The 18,991-nt window shown below is 31.4% G+C and overlaps 3 protein-coding genes across 3 annotated transcripts; all 3 read left to right on the plus strand.

Annotated features, from left to right (window-relative positions):
• Window positions 1-5,219: 5,219 nt before the first annotated feature.
• Window positions 5,220-6,137, plus strand: LOC114174609. The gene has a single exon (XM_028059439.1). It carries the CDS (start codon window positions 5,220-5,222, stop codon window positions 6,135-6,137), a length of 918 nt encoding a protein of 305 aa, XP_027915240.1.
• Window positions 6,138-9,962: 3,825 nt separating this feature from the next.
• LOC114171392 (putative DNA (cytosine-5)-methyltransferase CMT1) lies at window positions 9,963-15,597 on the plus strand. Its single transcript, XM_028056451.1, has 21 exons — window positions 9,963-10,197; window positions 10,290-10,327; window positions 10,409-10,511; window positions 10,601-10,708; window positions 10,812-10,931; window positions 11,257-11,356; window positions 11,471-11,688; window positions 11,777-11,842; window positions 11,930-12,193; window positions 12,783-12,841; window positions 12,931-12,997; window positions 13,081-13,410; window positions 13,522-13,590; window positions 13,699-13,788; window positions 13,902-13,989; window positions 14,261-14,382; window positions 14,462-14,563; window positions 14,670-14,713; window positions 14,803-14,872; window positions 15,005-15,108; window positions 15,196-15,597. The coding sequence occupies exons 1-21, from the start codon at window positions 10,021-10,023 to the stop codon at window positions 15,374-15,376; spliced, it is 2,520 nt and encodes an 839-aa protein (XP_027912252.1). The 5' UTR covers window positions 9,963-10,020; the 3' UTR covers window positions 15,377-15,597.
• Window positions 15,598-17,336: 1,739 nt separating this feature from the next.
• On the plus strand, window positions 17,337-18,514 carry LOC114174272. The gene has a single exon (XM_028059083.1). It carries the CDS (start codon window positions 17,527-17,529, stop codon window positions 18,439-18,441), a length of 915 nt encoding a protein of 304 aa, XP_027914884.1. The 5' UTR covers window positions 17,337-17,526; the 3' UTR covers window positions 18,442-18,514.
• Window positions 18,515-18,991: the final 477 nt, after the last annotated feature.

The following is an 18,991-nucleotide window of genomic DNA, read 5'->3' on the forward strand; positions in this document are numbered from 1 at the left end:
AAAAAGTGTGATGTAAAACTAACCGTATCCTTAACTAATTTTTACATTTAACAAAAAATAAAAGAAAAATTTATTTGACACGATTTGAAGACCATTTACCAATTCTTAAAAAAATAAAATAGTCCAAACAAAAATTAACTTTTACATATTTATAAGAAAGAGAAAATATAGTAATGAAATTACATTATTATAAATAATTCATTGATTTGTGCTTCTTTTTGTTACAATCAATTTTGTATACATCAAAACATACTAAAATAAAATTTTGAAAAATAAATCAATACAGTACATACTAGTAAAAAATATTTATTTATTTATTTATAAAATCCTATATTTAGAAGTTAATTCACTTCAACTACACGTAAAACTTGTTCCGACTTATTTGAAAATCCGACTCAACTATGTTGATTTACGAGTTGGAGGTTTGGATATTTAGTTGATAAATCAAAAAATAAAAATAAATCACTAAGCTTCTCTTGATTAATACACACGTTTTATGTACTACTACTCAAAATTGAAAAAAATACACATTACACTTTCAATTATAAATTTGGCAGCGTTAAAATACATGAACCTTACATACACAACCCGCCGCTATGCTTGTTTCTAACTTTCATTTTTTTTTTTGTTTGTTTGGTCCATTAAAGCCATAAAGATAAGAAAATTAAAATATTGTTACACCCTTTTAGAAAAAAAAACACTTACATTATAACACCTTTTAATAATAAATTATTAAAAGAAGATATTTAATTGAAATATAAATTATTCTATTTAATTAAAAAAATAAAATCAGTTGTCAAGTGAAATTAAATTTTTGAAGGGTGTGAAAGAATAATCTCCCCAAAAATAGAGTTTTTCATAAATCTCTAAATGGTTAACAAGGGACAGTAGTTTGGATCGTACAACTTTTTAAACACCTTCATTTATTTTATTTTATTTTACTTTGAATAAAATTTTAAATTATCTTTTATCTTACATTTTTAGATAAGATATTTTAAGGGGATAATTTATTTTTTAAGAATTTGAAATGATTTATGATAAATTATATTATTCTGATAAAGAATTATGAAAGAAATGAAATTCTCCGTTAGAGCAATTGGATGAGTTAAAGTTAAAGAATTTCAAATTTAATTTAAAAAATAATAATTTAAAATTCTTCATATGCTTAATTTATATTTTGATTTTCATATGACTCAACTTTACGTGGATCAGTTAGATTTAGTTTGACATAATCTTGATTCGATGCTCAGACCTAATTCGGATCTAATTAGACTTTGTCAAATCTGACTTAATTTGGTCCGATTCAACCACTCAAATCAACTTGACTTGATTTGGCTACTCAAGACAAATTGGCTTCACTAGGCCCGAGCAATCTCGACTTAACTTAGATTTGCACAAATTCAACTTGAATTCAAATTGATCGGAATAGGCCCAAATTGATTGAACTAAGATCGACCTGCGTCTAGTCCAATTCAAAACATGGGTCGACTTCGACTTAGATGCACATGAACCCACCACAATTTAGTTGAATTGTTCCAACTCATCTCAACTTAAGTCCTAACATACATATCTCGACTTTGGTTAGAACCGACTTCACGCTAGACTCGGTTCACCCAAGCTAGACATGGATTGCCAGGAGCTTGGATGAATGTGTTTTGAATTATATTAACCCCCACAAATGAATTTTGACATATAAAATTAAAATTAAAATATACACATTTTAAATTGTTAAATTCAGAACATCCTTCAAATTGAGTCCATGAAGACTTCAAACTCAATAAATTGCCTAGAGAATACGGTATTGAAGGAAATGATAAGTGATCCTGTACTCTGTGCCACAGAGTGATTGCAGTGTAATTTAGAGACGAGAGAGATCGTAAAGCATGGGTCAGAATTTGGATGGAGGAAAAGTTACACGCAACTCCCTCATAAATCTCTCCCTTTCCTTTCTCAAAAGGACAACTCATTCACCCATTTCTTAATTTGTTTCCTCGCCACATGTGTGTGAAATCATGACCAAAATCAAATAACTTAGCCCATGAAAGAAGTTTCATCCTAAGTTTCCACAAATGCAATCAAACTCCATTGACTAATCAAATCTATCGGTCCAATAGGATGTGAAAGAGAGCATTGCCACCATATAACAACCTTATTACTCTCACTTACCAGTACACACACACACACACACTTTCAGTCATAATTCATAAAACAAAACCACTTATGAAGTTAGACACTGCCTTTAGCTTTACCTTAGTTTATATTTTGCTGATAAACTCATCAGAGTTTCCTAGTGTTGCTGCAGATGTTGGCAGTGTGATCAGTGAATCCCTGTTTGAACAATTGCTGAAACACAGAAACGATGCAATTTGTGAGGGTAAAGTCTATGTTTGTTGGTTATTGATTTTTTATGTGTTTGAAAAAATAGCAACTATAACTATGATCTAGCTGGAAAAGCCTTAAACTTGTACTTGATAAACAATCCAGACTTGGAAGCTCAAGATGAAGTGATATCATATGTTACTATTGGATGACACCAGAAGGTAATAAACCATCTGCTGATGACATAGCAGATAACATAGTTGAAGGTTATGGTGTGATTACCAACATCATCAATGGTGGAGTTGAGTGTGGGAATGGTCCCACTCAAGTAAGAGCTACTGTGACATTCTGGGATAACTTGGATGTAATAACCAAAGGCCCTTTGCATCTGTTAACTAGTAAAAAGAATAAGAACACTAGTCCCTCACTGATTAAGTTTGCCTTTGTAAGCTCAAGTGTATGAGTTTAGCAAAAATAATCGCTCTAGTATGTGTTTTCTCCATACTGAACTTGTTGATGAATTATTTCTAGACTCAAATATTTAAAGTTAGGCTAAAATCCTCCTTCTCTAATTTCTATAAAAGACTTAAATTAGATTCTAATTTTTATTTTGTTCAATTTAATCATTTAAGTTTAAAAAATATCGAATTAAATCATTTTTGTTAGATTTTCTTAATCTTGTGTTTAGATGAGAAATATCAACAATTCCAAAAAATTAAAATACCCAATAATTGAGTTACTTACAATTTAATTTTTTTTATAAAGTAATTGAAATATTTTAAATTTTAATTTATTGTTTAGATAAAACAATTTAATTTCGATTACTTAGTTCAACATTACTTAGTTCGACTTTCAATTTGATACGACTCATCTTGACTTTTGATTGAAGTTGACCATCTGGGCTAGTCCGATTCGAACTGGTCCAAATCGACCTTCAGTCGGGCCGACCTGGTTTGAGCTTTCACTCGATTTTGCTTGAACTTAGTCTCAAACCGTTCGATTCGACCTTTGTCCCAGGCTGGCCTGGTCTGATCTTCAACACGACTTGACTCGACCCGATTAGGCTTGATCTTCGATCCAAACCGACTTGTCTCAACCTTCTACTCGATGCTACTCCAATTTTTGGACCTGTGGACTTTTTTTGTCCTTAACAATTAACAATTTCACAACTTGAAAATTTTCAATTTTCTTATGTTTGGAGTCAATTCAAATTTTACTATTTTAGTTATTTGAAATATCTTCTTCAAAATTATCAATTTCAATTCCTTTTAATTTCCTCATCCAAATATATCATTTTCCATGAAAGTATTTCAAATTTTCCAAATTAATTAATTACTTTCTTAAGTTGCCTTATCCAAACAGACTACTAGACTTTTTAGCTAGAGTAATTTGATGTATAAATTCTACAAGAAATCTACTAAATTATTTTTAAAAATTAGGTGACTAAATTGAAACAAATAAAAATTATGGATCTAATTGAATTTTTTATAAGACTTAGAGGAACAAAATCGAATTTTAGCCTTTAAAGTTTTATCTATAAAAATCAAATTGAATGAAGGAGCATTAATTTGACAAAAATAGAAAAAAAGTACAAAATTTTAAGATTATTAAAATTAATAAAAATAGATAAAATTGAAAAAATATAAAATATACCCTCTTACATTTTTCTTTCAAAATATTTTTAAAATCTTACAATAAGTTGTTTTTGTTTCTTTTAATTTTATTAAAATTCAAATATATATATATATATATATATATATATATATATATATATATTGCATGAAATAAATAATTCTGTTTTTGTTTTTCTTAAAAAATAATAAATAAGTAAATAAACACTTCTCATTCAAAGAACAATCCATTAATTTAGTTTTACCCTTATATTTTTAACCTAGATAAAAATAATACAAAAGGAAAGGAGAGAGATAGGGGGATAAGTTAAAAAATAAGAGGCAGATAGGAGAGAAAATTACCAACTCGAGAGGAAGGAACTTTTTCTATTGAACCTGTTTTTGAACTCCTCACTACAAAGTATCAGTTGTCAATGCTATTGTTTCTTTACTATTTTTGCATAACAAACCTTTAATTATTCTCTCCTCTTACCCACTTCTGCTAACACATGCATTCTGCCAAAATGTCTTATAATTAATATGTCTAAGCTTTGTAGATTATTAGAGGTTAAAAGTTAAGCGTTTAATATTTATAACTAACCTTAACACTCATCAATTTTTTTTGCCGGACCACAATATTTTGTTGTGTTATTACTCTACATAAATTGTCTGGAATCTTCCAGCACATGGAACACAATACAACGTTTACAATTTAATGCCAAAAACACAAAATATGTATTTGCATTATTGGTGTTTGACCCTCACACCAAAACCTAGATTCTCACCCTACATTTCCTGCTAGATCCTGCTTTCTTTGTCATTTTCGTTTTACCTTTTCTAATCATCTTTAGTGTACACTGTTATGTTTTATCAGAATTAAAAACAACACAATCATACACTGCCAGCTTGTGGATTTCATGAACAAATGCCACTGCTTCAATTGAATCTTTCAGGGAGATCCTTCTGCCATTTACTGAGGAGACAACAAGGAATGTTATTCTTCCAATTAACACATGTCTGCACTCATAGGTACCTAAACAATTTTGTTATGCAACATATGTTGTCACTGGAATGACCAAGAGACTAAACAAAACATTTGGTACTCAACATTGCTGGCTGAAATGCCAAAAGAATCTTCAATATTGGTAACATGAATAAAACATAGAGGGTCCATGGTGGTCTCATCCTATGTTTATGTTCATGTTCATGTTCATGTTTATGTACTTTCTATATATGTATCTCTTGTTCCAAGCCTATGCAACTCATTAATTAGTGTTCAGCAATTAGCAAATGGCTGTCTCAGACATAGCCAAGGAATTTCACTACCATGTCAGATCCATTAGCTTGCCTTGTAGAATACACTCTTCATTACCCAAAATCGAGAAAGTGCTGAAGAGGATGAAGACATGGGAAGCCTCATCACAGTCACAGAGTGAGGCTATGAAAGAAGGTGTGAAAGGGCTTGTAGAGTTGTATAACTGTGTAGAGGAACTTGTTGGTTGTCCACTCACTCACCAAGCTCTTCTACGCAGGCATGTAGAGAAGCCACTTGACATGACGGTTCATTTGCTTGACACGTGTGGATCAGCAAGAGAATTGTTGACACTGACGAGGGAACATGTGTTAGACCTTCAATCAGCTCTGCGGAGAAAGGGTGTGGATTCAAGTGTCAAAAACCAGATTTGTGCTTACATTTGTTTCAGGAAGAGAGCAAGAAAAGACATCACAAAAAGACTCAAAGCATTGAAGACAATGGAAAATGATTTTAAGTCATATTCATATTGTCTCTTAGACTTTGACCACCGTCTACCGATGATGGTCGATTTTGACCATCATCTACTAATGGTGGTCAATGTCCTAAGAGAAATAAGCAAAAACACCATCACATTTTTCAAGAAACTCTTAGTTTTCATGTGTGCACCAGTGCTGAAGAGAAACATTGGTGGATGGTTAGTGTTGACCAGAATTGTGTCCACCAGTTTTGATAAGGAGAATATGGTGATGAATGAGATGAGGGACATTGATGTTGCTCTCTGCTCCTTCGCCAAGCGTTGTAAGAAAACTGATGGTAAAACAGAAGTAGAAATTGTAAAGAGGGGATTAGGGGAAGTAGAAGGAAGCATCAGAGAATTGGAGGCAGGACTAGATTGCCTCTTTAGGTGCATGGTACAACAAAGAGTGTCACTTCTTAATCTTCTCACACCATGAAGATTTTGAATTTTTGTAACTGTAACTGTTAGATTGTTGTACTTTTTGGCAACTTTGAAATGTCATTTTCTAGTTACCTACATGTGTAATATGTATGTTTTCTACAAATATGCATATACTCTGTTAGCAGGGTATTTTTTATAGACTACACTGTTTAACAGGCTTTGATTTTTGTTACATTCTTTCAAAATTGTTATTGTTCTTCTGGATTGTTTACTTACAATTGTATGTCATAAAGAATGAAGAGCAATGTAGCCAAAGGATACGACAAAATGTATGAAAAAAAAAAACAAATCAAAATCATAGAGATTAAAAATCAGAAATAAAAACTTCAATAAACCTTGAAAAGGGAAACAACAACCTTAAATCAACACACATGTGAAAGATGTCCTAAGAAAAAAAATGAAGAGAATGAAAAAGGGAGAATAATGTGTACAATAATTGAAAAAATAAAATCATTGCCATAAAGATAGAAGAACTACGTAGCCAAAAAATGCAACAAATATGTGAAAAAACCAATCATCAAAACCATTAGAGATAAAAAACCACAACAAATCTTCAAAAGGAAAAACAATGAGAGTGAGATTGAGAGAGGGAGAGATAGACAATAAAAGAGAGGGAAAAGGAGAGCTTTGAGAAAAAACGCACCTCGAGACTAAGGGGTTTAAAAACAAAAGAGCATAGGTGACATTTGAGAAATAAAAGAAGAGCATAGGGAGTTATGAATTATTTTTTTGTCAGAATTTAATGCTATGTTGTAATGTGTTATGTTTTCTCTTCTTTGTGTTTATTGTTTTGGTATATTTTTTTTAAAGATAACTAAAAAAATAAATATACATCTATTAATTGTCTAATAATATAATGGTACAAAATTATTTAAAATTTGAAAATCATTTTTATTAATAAACGATAATATTTTTAAGGATTAAATATGTTTTTTTTTCTCATGAAAATTATAATTAATCTTTTTCTAAAACTTTGATTCAATGTAGTAGCGGAACTTAGACAAAAATTCAAGGGTGTCAAATTATATTTTTTGTGTATAAATTATTTTTATATTGAAGAAACTTTTCATTTTCCTTTTTTATTTTTTTGACTCAAAAAACAAACACACATGATATCTTAGAATAAAAAATATATGACTATCTTTTATTGTGATATTATAAAATAACCATAAAATAAACACAAAATCCCTAAATTTTTTATGATTGTACTAATTTGGGAAAAAATATAATTAGGTTTATGATTGATAGTAAGTTGGAAAAACTTAATTTGGGAGAAACATACATAATAAAATAATCATAAATCTTAACATATATAAATCATTAAATCACAATAAGATAACATTGATTACTAAGAGATCTTATGATAAAGTGTTATTCAATCTCTTTATAGAAGATATGTGAGAATGCATTATTCAATATTTATTTGTTCTCCAAAATATATGTTTCTCGATTTATCATTTCTCACTTTTATTAACCAACATATTCATCAAATTAATTTTTATTTTATCTTTATTTTACTTTTTATTATAACTTTTCAGAATATAAATTTAATATATCTTCATCAACTTAATTAAAAATTTTATTTTAAAAATATATAAATATATAACAAAATTAAAATAAAAAAAGCTTTGGGGGAGCCACCAGTCACAACCATGATCTTGTCGATGTCCAATGTAGAGCCCCTAACTTTAGAATGGTATGAATCTAGTCATTTAAACCAAATTTTATTAATTGTTCCGATATCTCAATCAGTCTTAAATTGTTTAGGAGTGGAGGTCAAACAAACTTCACGTTGCTCTAAAATGGACAATACCTCATGAATGCGGTAATTGTTTCTAATGACAGCTGTCGGATCGACTGAGGTCGAATAAGACCATTAACTTTATTTGATGTTTTAAACACATCTCATAATAACATTTAAGAGTTGTCTAAACTGTTTGATATATTTTTGCTACAATATTAATTAAAAAATGACTACGAAAGACAGACACTCTAAAGTTTAGGAACTAAATTTGGTTAAAGTTTCAAAAGTTAACTAATTCTAATTTTTACTAAAAAATTGAAGGATCAAAACATATTTAATCTTAATTTGAATTGCTTCAACAATTAAAATTTGAATTAAGCTTATGTTTGGATTGATTGATCCACAATACATATGAATGAAGAGTGACAATGATGCATTACATTTAGATAAGTGTATTTGTGTTGATTTATGAGCGTTCATTTGGGTGGTACACGCTTAAAACGTAACAATTTATCCCTTTAAATTACTAATATATCCCTTTAAATTTAACCTATTTATTATTATTATTTGTTTACTTTTCAACGTAGATTTTCTGGATATCAATAATTAAAATTCTATAATCCTGAATTTTTAATATGATTCTAATGATAATGACTTTTAAATAACAATTTTAGTTTAACTTTGACATAATTTTTTCTATTTATATTTAAATTTATATCACATTTATCATTAATATCATCTAATTTAATTTATTAAAATATTTTTTTTAAATTTATCTTAACTATCATATCATATATAAACTTTCATCACAAATTTATTTAAATCACATATTCTTTCTCTTAATCTAAATAATCATACATCGATCTCCTTTTTCTTTCAAATTTATTATTCCAAATCCATCTTCAAATCCAAACAAAATAAAATAAATTAATAAAAAAAATTCAACTTCTTTGTTATGTTATCTATTGGATCAACTATACACAAATATTCTAATACGTTTTTTATTTGTTTTTTTTATACTATTGAAAAAATTAAAATAAAAAACATAAATGAGAACAATTCCATTATAAAAATAATAAGTTTTCTCTATCTAAACAAATAAAAATAAAAATAAATAAATGTAGTGCATATTTGTTCGTTCTTCTTGGGTTATTTACTCAACCAGTCACTAAAAAAAAATACCCCGCTACATGTTTATTTAAATGTAATTAAGTGTTATTTTTATTTTTAAATTCTGTATTTCGACTTTATTAAATTATTTTAGTATTGAATATTAAAAATTTTAATATCTGTGGATTCAGTTTATTTTATTTAATATTTTTCTCAATAAATTGACATAATTATTATCTTATCACCTGTTAGGTTATCTTACTTTTAAGAAATATAAATGTTTGTAATCAATAAAACAATAAGTCACATTTATTACTTCAACAGTAACATATACTTAAGTAAGTATTTATTAATTGTTGTCAAAAGTATATTCACAATCCGAATTATTCTTATAAACAATTTTGATATATAAATCGAAGATAAATACTACCCATCTTGAAATATTGTTATGTTTTTGTTAAAAATAAGAGTAAAAATTAATATTTATAAAAATGATTAGAATCACTAAATTTGACAAAGTGGCGAATCAATTCAAAATGTATCACATCAATTATAACCGTTAATTTTTAATATCAATAAATAAAAAAATTATTAGATATTTAGTTAAAACTAACTAAAATTAAAAGATTTTTAAAATTTAATTAAACCTTTTATTTATTTAATTTCTTGATGAAAGTAAAGAAAGAAAAAACGTAAATGAGATAATTTTAATTACTCAAATAATTAATATTTTTTCTAATCCAAAAAAAACACCCATTGTAACCTACATGCAAACGTACAAATTAATAAACCCAAATAAATGCAACCCAAACATTTTATCTCAAGTTAATGGTTTTTGTTTTATTTTATTAAATTTTCAAGCCTCCAACGGGGGAAATAACTCTTCGAAAATAAAAGTTTCCCGCCATTGCAGCACTTTAAAACCCCTTGTTGCCGAATTCATTTCTCACTTTTTATTGCCAACTTTTCACCCAATCGGTATATCTTCCATATTCTTTCTCTTTCCGAAGCAGACACAGCTACCATGCCTAAACGCAGAGCATCAACCCCACCCGTTGCAGAAAACGACGCCGTCTCATTGCTCCCCTCCCAACGCAAAAAGACGAAGGGTTCTTCCCATAATCCAGCCGTTTGCTTCGTCGGAAAACCAATTCCAGTCACCGAGGCCCGCGCCAAGTGGCCCCACCGTTATTCCAATGAGGTCTTATTCTTAACCTCTTCCAATCATAATTATTCATTATAATTAATTCTGTTTATTATCTTCGCTCAACTTTGTTGTATATGAATAATCAGGGAAAAAAGAAGAATTCAACCGGTAACAACTCAAGAGAGTTAGTATTTTATTTCATTTTGCTTTTTTCTATTTTGTTTAGCTTTAATTTTTATTTATATAATTGCATTTGGTTGTGTAGGGCTCCGAATGAGAACAATGAGGTTATGTTAGCCAAGTGTCATTATCGTCAGGCTAAAATAGACGGTGCTGTGTTTAACCTATATGATGATGCTTATGTCAAGGTATTTGGCTTTGTTCTGAAATTTACTTTCTGCTATGGTTGGTGAATCAGTGCATGTTGATCAAGTGTGTTGTTGTTGAATTTTTTCAGGCTGAGGATGGCAAACCTGATTATATTGCACGAATTGTGGAGATGTTTGAATCGGTTGATAATGAACCTTATTTTATGGCTCAATGGTTTTATAGAGCTGTGGACACAGTGAGATTTGCTCTTGCATGACTTGTTTTTATTTTTGTTTGGTTTTAGTTATTCCATATCTGTTAACTGGTTTAACTGATTTTGAAGTTTTGAGTGAGTGCAGGTTATAAAAGGTCACGGTGATCTTGTGGACAAGAAACGGGTGTTCTTATCCGATATAAAAGATGAAAATCCGCTTGACTGCATTGTTTCAAAACTCAAGATTGTTAAATTAACCCCAAATGTAAGTGCTTTGTTGCTGCATTGTTTTTGTTTTGTGCAAATACCTGGCATTTGTAAATTTCTTTTAGGTGTTTGAAAATTATTATCAGTTTTTGTTTTTTTTTTTATATACTTCCTGTCTAGGTTATTTAAATCAATATGTTAATATGTTGAAAGCTCTGTCCAAAACTAGTTCCTTTAATCTTTTACCAACAAATATTATTATGGTCAGGTCTATGAATGTGCTATTATCTGATAAGAGTTTACTGAATAAATAGTTGATTTTACAAGTTATGTGTTGCTAAACCTTTATAGTTGGTTAAACATTTGAAGTTTCCATACTACAGGTAGGTTTGACTACGGAGAAAAGGAAGATTCCCCCTTGTGATTATTATTACGACATGAAATACACTTTGCCGTACCTAACTTTTTCGAATCTTGTCGATGGTAAGAATGTTGTGATGTCTTGTATAAATTAACACACTACTCACTGTCTCCATTGTTTTTGCTCTGCACTTTGCTGGATTTTACCTTTTGATGTGGTTTCATCTGATAATTCAGAAACAGATAAAAGCGAGAGTGATGCATCATCCACAGTTTCTAGTGAATCTGGATCTAGTGGCTGCTTTAATGGTGCTAACCTAACTAATGGAAAGACTATTGAAAAGAACAGTTCCAATTCGTCGGAGTGGACTTTGCTCGACCTTTATTCGGGATGTGGGGCAATGTCGACGGGGCTTTGTTTGGGTGCAACCTTGGCTGGAGTCAAACTTGTCACTGTATGTAGAGCTGTTCTTTTGAACAATTTGGTTAATTTGGCTGCTATTATTGGAGCAATTTCAAATGATTTTATATATCATTTTGTAGAGGTGGGCTGTAGATATCAATTCCCATGCATGTAAAAGTTTGAAGCTGAACCATCCGGAAACCCAGGTAAGTTTTTGTTAACATGTTTTAATTGACATTTTTTATTATATGTTCCATCTTGTTCTGATATTACTTTCAAAAATCAACGTTCAGGTTAGAAATGAACCTGCTGAAAACTTTTTGGAGCTAATAAAAGCCTGGGCCAAACTTTGTGAGGAATTTGGTTTGTTAGGATCAGAACGTTCGGAGTCTGGTTCAGATATGGAGGAAGATGAAATCGACGAGGAAAATGTGGATGTGAAAAAGGAAGAGTCAGAAGAAGATCATTCCGACTCTGAGGATTTTGAGGTTGAAAAGTTGCTCGCTATTTGTCATGGCGATCCGAACAACGTCAAGAAACCAGGCCTATATTTTAAAGTATGTTGCCTTCAAGCTTGCACGATGCGTTAATTACATATTTAGTTGAATGTTGTTAGTGTTATTAGGATTGACTTGCTCACGCCGGAGTTCTTTGCTCGTCCTTTTATTCTTTAAAATTTTACTTGACATGGAAAGATATGTAGACAGAAATTAATGCAAATCTAGAACATGGATATGACGAACTACTTTGAAGAAAATTTAGTACAGTTTGATATTAATGTTAAAATCTTTCAATAGCCTATACTCATTTTTAAAATCACATTCAACTAATTATACCTAATTGAATTTGCTATAACTATTCCACTAATTAACTAAATGAAGTGCCTGGCCTTTGATACTTAAACTGGAGTTCTCATCTTATGGGCCGAGGTACCAACAACACCTTTAGAAGTAAACTCAAACAATTGGTTGTCAAGGAAGGTGACTTTAGGTTTGACAATATGGATTTGATTTTACTGGAATACGAAGTGCTAGTATATCCTCTTTTTTTTTTCTCTTTTTTTTTTCTTTTTATCTTTTTTCCTGTGCAATGAAGAAGTCTATGTTAATGATCTATCGTTCTGACATCTGTGGCTAAATCACTCAGGTGCGTTGGATGGGTTATGATTCCAGTTACGACACATGGGAGCCAATGGATGGATTGAGGTAAATCCCTTACTATCTGCTAGGTTTGTTACATAACACTTTTTAGCTAAATCTCTGCAAAATTATGACTATGATCTCGTTTGTGCCAGCGATTGCAAGGATGCTTTGAAGGATTTTGTGACAAAAGGGTACAAGAAGAAGTTATTGCCTCTTCCTGTAAGTTTCTCCATTTTGGGCCTACAGGCTACTGGTTCACTTGAGAAGAATTTTCAATCGATTTTGTATCAACCTTTTGGCAGGGTGATGCTAATTTTATTTGCGGGGGACCGCCGTGTCAAGGCGTAAGCGGTTTTAACCGCTTCAGGAACGCAGCAGCTCCATTAGAGGATATAAAAAACAAGCAGTTGATTGTTTACATGGATATTATTGATTTTCTGAAGCCAAAATATGTCCTTATGGAGAATGTCGTTGACATTTTGAAGTTTTCTGGTGGTTATCTGGGCCGTTATGCCATTGGTCGACTTGTAGCTATGAATTATCAAGCAAGAATGGGCATGATGGCAGCAGGGTCTTATGGCGTTCCACAATTCCGTATGCGCGTTTTCCTTTGGGGTGCTCGTCCTAATGAGGTAAAATTATTATTGCTTATTATAGAACCAATTTTGCGATGCCATAACTTTAATGTTGTAAATTGAAATTAACTGACTTGATTGCACTTTTTTTTCTCTTTCGCTGGGTAGAAATTGCCTCCATATCCGTTGCCAACTCACGAGGTCGTGTCAAGAGGTTTTGTACCCACTGAGTTTGAAGTAAGGATCAACAGTTTAAAAAATCTTTTATCCATCTTCTTTGAAAAGTATTATTTTTGATTTAAATCTAAGTTTAAAGTGGAAGGACTAATAGTAGTCACAATGCAGGAAATTACAGTAGCTTATGATGATAAGGAAACCCGTTGTAAGCTGGGTAACGCCCTTTTACTTGAGGATGCACTGTCAGATCTCCCACCTGTATGTTTGTCTGCGTATCTCTTCCTTAAGTGCATTAGTTAGTTAAGTTGGCTGGATTGATGTGAGTTTTTATTCTTAACAACGTTTTTCTTTTTAATTTTCAACTCAACCAGGTTACAAATGAAGAGAAGCAGGATGAAAGGAACTATGGAACTGCCGCTCGTACCGAGTTTCAGAAGTATATTAGATTGAAGAAAAGCGGTTCGTTTCTATATTTGCATTGCATTTTAAACCATGCTAGTGTTTTACATACTTTGCTTTTAAGGCCCCTGGTCTTTATCTGCATAAGAAACTAAATACTAGACATAGTTGAATATTTTTTGCTTTGTATTTGCTTTTGCCCTATTTGGAATCATGTTGTGATGGTTTACTTATTGATTAAATTTAGTGTGGTAATATGTCACATCGCTTTCATGTGCTTGATCCCACTGTACAATATGGATATTAACATTATACAATTTTTGTTTTGAAGAGATGGTGGGTGGTACTATGAGTAGTACTCAAAGCACTGCACGTCGAATTCTGTATGATCATCGTCCTCTGCAATTGAATCAAGATGATTATGACAGAGTTTGTCGGATTCCGCAAAAGAAGGTTCATAACTTGACTTTATGTGTTTCCAGAATATTATTTTGGTTTATTCAATTTTAACAAACCTCGGTAACTTTCATAGGGTGCAAACTTCAGAGATTTACCTGGAGTAGTTGTGAAGGATAATAAAGTTGAATGGGATCCATTGATTGATAGAGTGATGCTAGACTCTGGGAAGCCTTTGGTACTTGACCATTATCACCTTTGCTTGGGATATTATTTTGAGACTGGTCCTTTGTTGAGTACCATTATGTATCTCTAAGTTAAATTTCTTTTATTCTCACGTGTAGGTTCCTGATTATGCAATGACGTTTGTTCGCGGGACTTCCTCTAAGTAAGTAATGCAAATCCTTTAGTTCAGTTATGTTTTTAATTTAGTTTGTATCAACATTTTTTTGATGTAACTTGGTGGTCAAAACACAGACCATTTGGCCGTTTGTGGTGGGATGAGATTGTGCCAACAGTCGTTACAAGGGCTGAGCCTCATAACCAGGTTATTGTTTTCACTTTTGATATTATTTGATTTGATTTGATAAACAACAGCACCATAAATTTTAGCCATTTAGAAGTAGTTTTCTCAGTTCCTGTATGCATCGTCTGAATTTGAATGTTAATTTATTGTCAGGTCATTCTACATCCTATACAAAACCGAGTACTAACAATCCGAGAGAATGCAAGACTACAAGGATTTCCCGATTGCTATAAACTTTGTGGGCCTATAAAGGAGAGGTACGTTTAGTAGGCTTCAAAATCCATTTGATATAACAATATAATATAGTAGCTCATTAACATAAGTTATAACTAAATTGTTTACAGGTACATGCAAGTTGGAAATGCTGTTGCTGTTCCTGTAGCTCTTGCAATGGGATACTCGTTTGGTTTGGCCTGCCAGGGATTATCTGATGATAAACCTTTGATAACCCTTCCCTTTAAGTATCCAAGTTGTCTGGCCAGTGCAACTTTTGCGGAGACCGAGAATGATGACCAATCAAGTTGAGAATGTTTCTTCCCCAACGTAAGACTCAGCCTACATCGGAAAAACACCCAAAATTTGTATTAGTTGTATGTTGTACTTTCATTTTTGTCTATCTATTCATGTAACATTTGCTATTTGCTATATTTACAATAGCAAAAGAGCGCTGAGTCGTTTACACAGCTCAGATTCATTCCAACTGCTTTTATTCAATATCTTAATTTAATATATTATTATTATTATTATTTAGTGTTGTTTAAAGATTAGTGAGACAAAGAAAAATGTCAGAAATTTTGCACCTCACAATATGTTTTGGAACTAATGAAACTGGGGATCATTTGATCTAATCTGTTATCTAGTTTATTAAATTTGGTGTACCTTTCCACTGTAGCTCTGGATCAAATCTAGTTACAGTACATTAGGTGTACATTTTGTATGAATAAAATAAGATTGAAAAAATATTGTAATGAAATGATAAATTTTTAAGACATCTATATAAATCAGATTTATTAAATTGAGAATGATATAGTTGGTGTGAGTAATAATAATCATTATCAGATACCAACGCATTTACGCAAAATAACAACCTTTATAGAATCTTTGGAAATAATTAAAGCTAAAATAGTAATAGAAAAATTTCAAAGAATATCAGTAAAATGTAACGAATAATAGTAAACTATTAGTCTTAAAAGTAAAGTAATTAGTACTACAATAATGATATAATAGTCTGAAGTTTATAAAAATAATAAGATGTAAGCAATAAATGAATTCTAGCAACAAAAAATAATTATCTTTAAATAATAGTGAAATGATATTATTATTAATATCTATAACTATATTCATATTTAGCCGTGCATATCCACTGCTACCAAGTCTGGTAAATCTTTATTGATGTTAATCTAGTAATAGATTCTATTAATATTGATAAGAAGTACTAAGATTTAAAATTCTATATCTGAATAAATGGAATCACATGAGTTTTACTTAAGGGGCGGTTGATCAAACGTGCATTATAGTATAAACTACTCACATATAATAAGGGTGACAGAAATGACTTGCCATTATTATGTAGAAATATAAAAACGACAATAATTTTTTCAGTTTTGGGTTTGATTGATTAGGTTAAGGTTAGTTCATACAAATCAAAGTCACATGTTAGTCAATGAGGCATTACATTTTGGATGATAATTGAGGTTAAGGGTTAGTTACATCACATGCTGCTGCAGCTCAAGTATTCTATAATGAAATGAATGTTTTGTATGTTACACCATTTAAAAGCATATTCAAAACTAAAGAAATATGAGTATATTGCAAGACTAAAATAATAACATTCAATGATTCAAAACAAGTGAGTAAGGTGACACGAGCAAATGAATATTTTATCCAACATTTCATTGGGAAGAGGTTCAAGTTTAACAAACTACACTTTGACAGAGAATACGATTCTCAGATACATTGCTCTTAAAACATAATGTTGTTTAAGCTGGAAATGCCTGCAGAAGAAAAAACCAACAAAGAGAATCAAGTTCTTGAAAAAAAGGCACACACCAAACATTTCCAAGTACCAGAAATTATTAATTCTATGATGCTAACACCTCAATTTCCAAGGTAGAAGAAGTGTCATTGTTGAGTGCCCCCTCTTGTCTCCCAGTAACAGTAAATGCAGACTTCACAACAACTCATGGCCACAAAAACAATGATTATGCCAACTTGAACAAAACATTACTCATATGTCTCCCCAACTATGGTAGAAACTTTAGGGTACATGAATTGACAAGTTCAATAATACACATCATAATTTCAAAATATCTTATATTATTGAAGTTTCACAGGGAGCACACACCAGCAATTCACTGTTCTCATTGTTTAGTTCTGCATTGTGTTTATCACAGTTATAAAGTTCTACATTGTTCATCTCATCACCATGAAATTAAAAAATGGATAGAGCTGCCAAATTTCTGACCCAAAATGTCAGAAAGTCATATGAAAGTTTGCATGACCCACATGTACACATCACATAATTAACCAAATAGTCCATGTTCATAAACATGGTACCATGTTTAGGTTCCCCAAACCATGGTGCTATAAATAGATTCAACAAAGACTAGTTATCATTCAAGTTATCAAACACCCTTCTATAGCAGCACTATTGTAGCAGACACTGCAAAGAAAATATGGAAGATAGTTCTAAATACCCTCATGCACATCAACCTGTGAGATCCATTAGTTTTCCCACCAGAGTTCACCCTGTTTCTCAGAGAGTTGAAGCACTTCTAAACCACCTAAAACATCATCATTCTCAACCTGTCTCAAGCACTGAAAATTTGGAAGCAGAAACAATTCAGAGTGACTTAGTTGTGCTTGCTGAGTTGTATAACTCCATGGAGGAACTCTTCCATTCTCCACACTCACAGCAAGCTCTTCTACGCTACCAAGATGGGAAACTCGTTGAAGAAGCGTTATGTGGCTCAGTCACATTGCTAGACACATGTGAGTCTGCGAGGGATTTGTTGTTGGTTCTGAAGGAACACATGCAAACCCTTCATTCAGCTTTGCGTAGAAGAAAGGGAGATTCAAACATTGAAAGCAGCGTTTCTTCTTTTGATATCTTCAAGAAGATGGCAAAGAAGACAATTTCCAAACAACTTGGACAGCTTAAGAGAATGCAGAATAAGGTTAATTCCTTCTGTTTACTGGACCAAGATCAACAGCTAGCATTTTTGGCGAGAGTTCTAAGAGAATCAAACACCTTCACCATCTCTATATTACATTCTCTGTTAGTATTTCTGTCCATGCCAACGTTAGTTGCAAAAGGGTCCTCCTCCTTGATCTCAAAGTTGAAGATCACTGTTTTGTTCTCTTCCCAGAAAGAACAGAAGAACACAAATGGGGTTGCAGATCTTAACAGTGTTCTGTGCTCCCTCTTTGGAAGAGAGAAAAATGGTGATTCCTGTGGTGAATTTCAAAGGGCACTAGGAGTGTTGGAGACATTGAATGTTAATATTGAGGCTCTTGAGAGTGGATTAGATTGCATATTTAGATGTTTAGTCAAAAATAGAGTGTCGTTTCTGAATATGCTAGCTCATTAAAGAGTATTAATGGCTGAAAGTATCTATTTGTAAATATAGAATCTCCACAAATCCATGTTTAAATAAGAGCATCATGATGAGTTCATAATTCTATTTCATCTTCTCAACATTTCTCCATTCTAGTATTAAAGTTGACAGGGGAAGGTCTTTCATCAAACTATTGGTGGGTGTTCAAAATTTAATTGCTGAATAATGTGATCAACATCATACCTACTTAACAGTTAATCATACTAAGCATTCCAATTAAATATATTTTTGAGTTCATATTAAATAATACTAACAATTCCAATTTAGTTAAAAAAAAGACTACACTTTCTCTCAGTCCACCATGCCAATGTAGAATATCCACATGCCTTGGTGCCTTTTTCACCAAAAACGTAACGATTTCTTCCTGAACTTTGCTATTTCTTCATTCACTTCGATATTTCTTCATGCACTCTCCAGTTTCTATAAGAAGAACATGTTATTCCTGTAGGTTTAATGTTTTGAAAGTTTTTTCTTTTTTTTTTTCTTTTTCAGATTTTGTTATTTGGAAGTCGTTTTGAATCAA

The sequence above is a fragment of the Vigna unguiculata genome, chromosome 2 (assembly GCF_004118075.2).
Source record: "Vigna unguiculata cultivar IT97K-499-35 chromosome 2, ASM411807v1, whole genome shotgun sequence".
NCBI classification, from domain to species: Eukaryota; Viridiplantae; Streptophyta; class Magnoliopsida; order Fabales; family Fabaceae; genus Vigna; species Vigna unguiculata.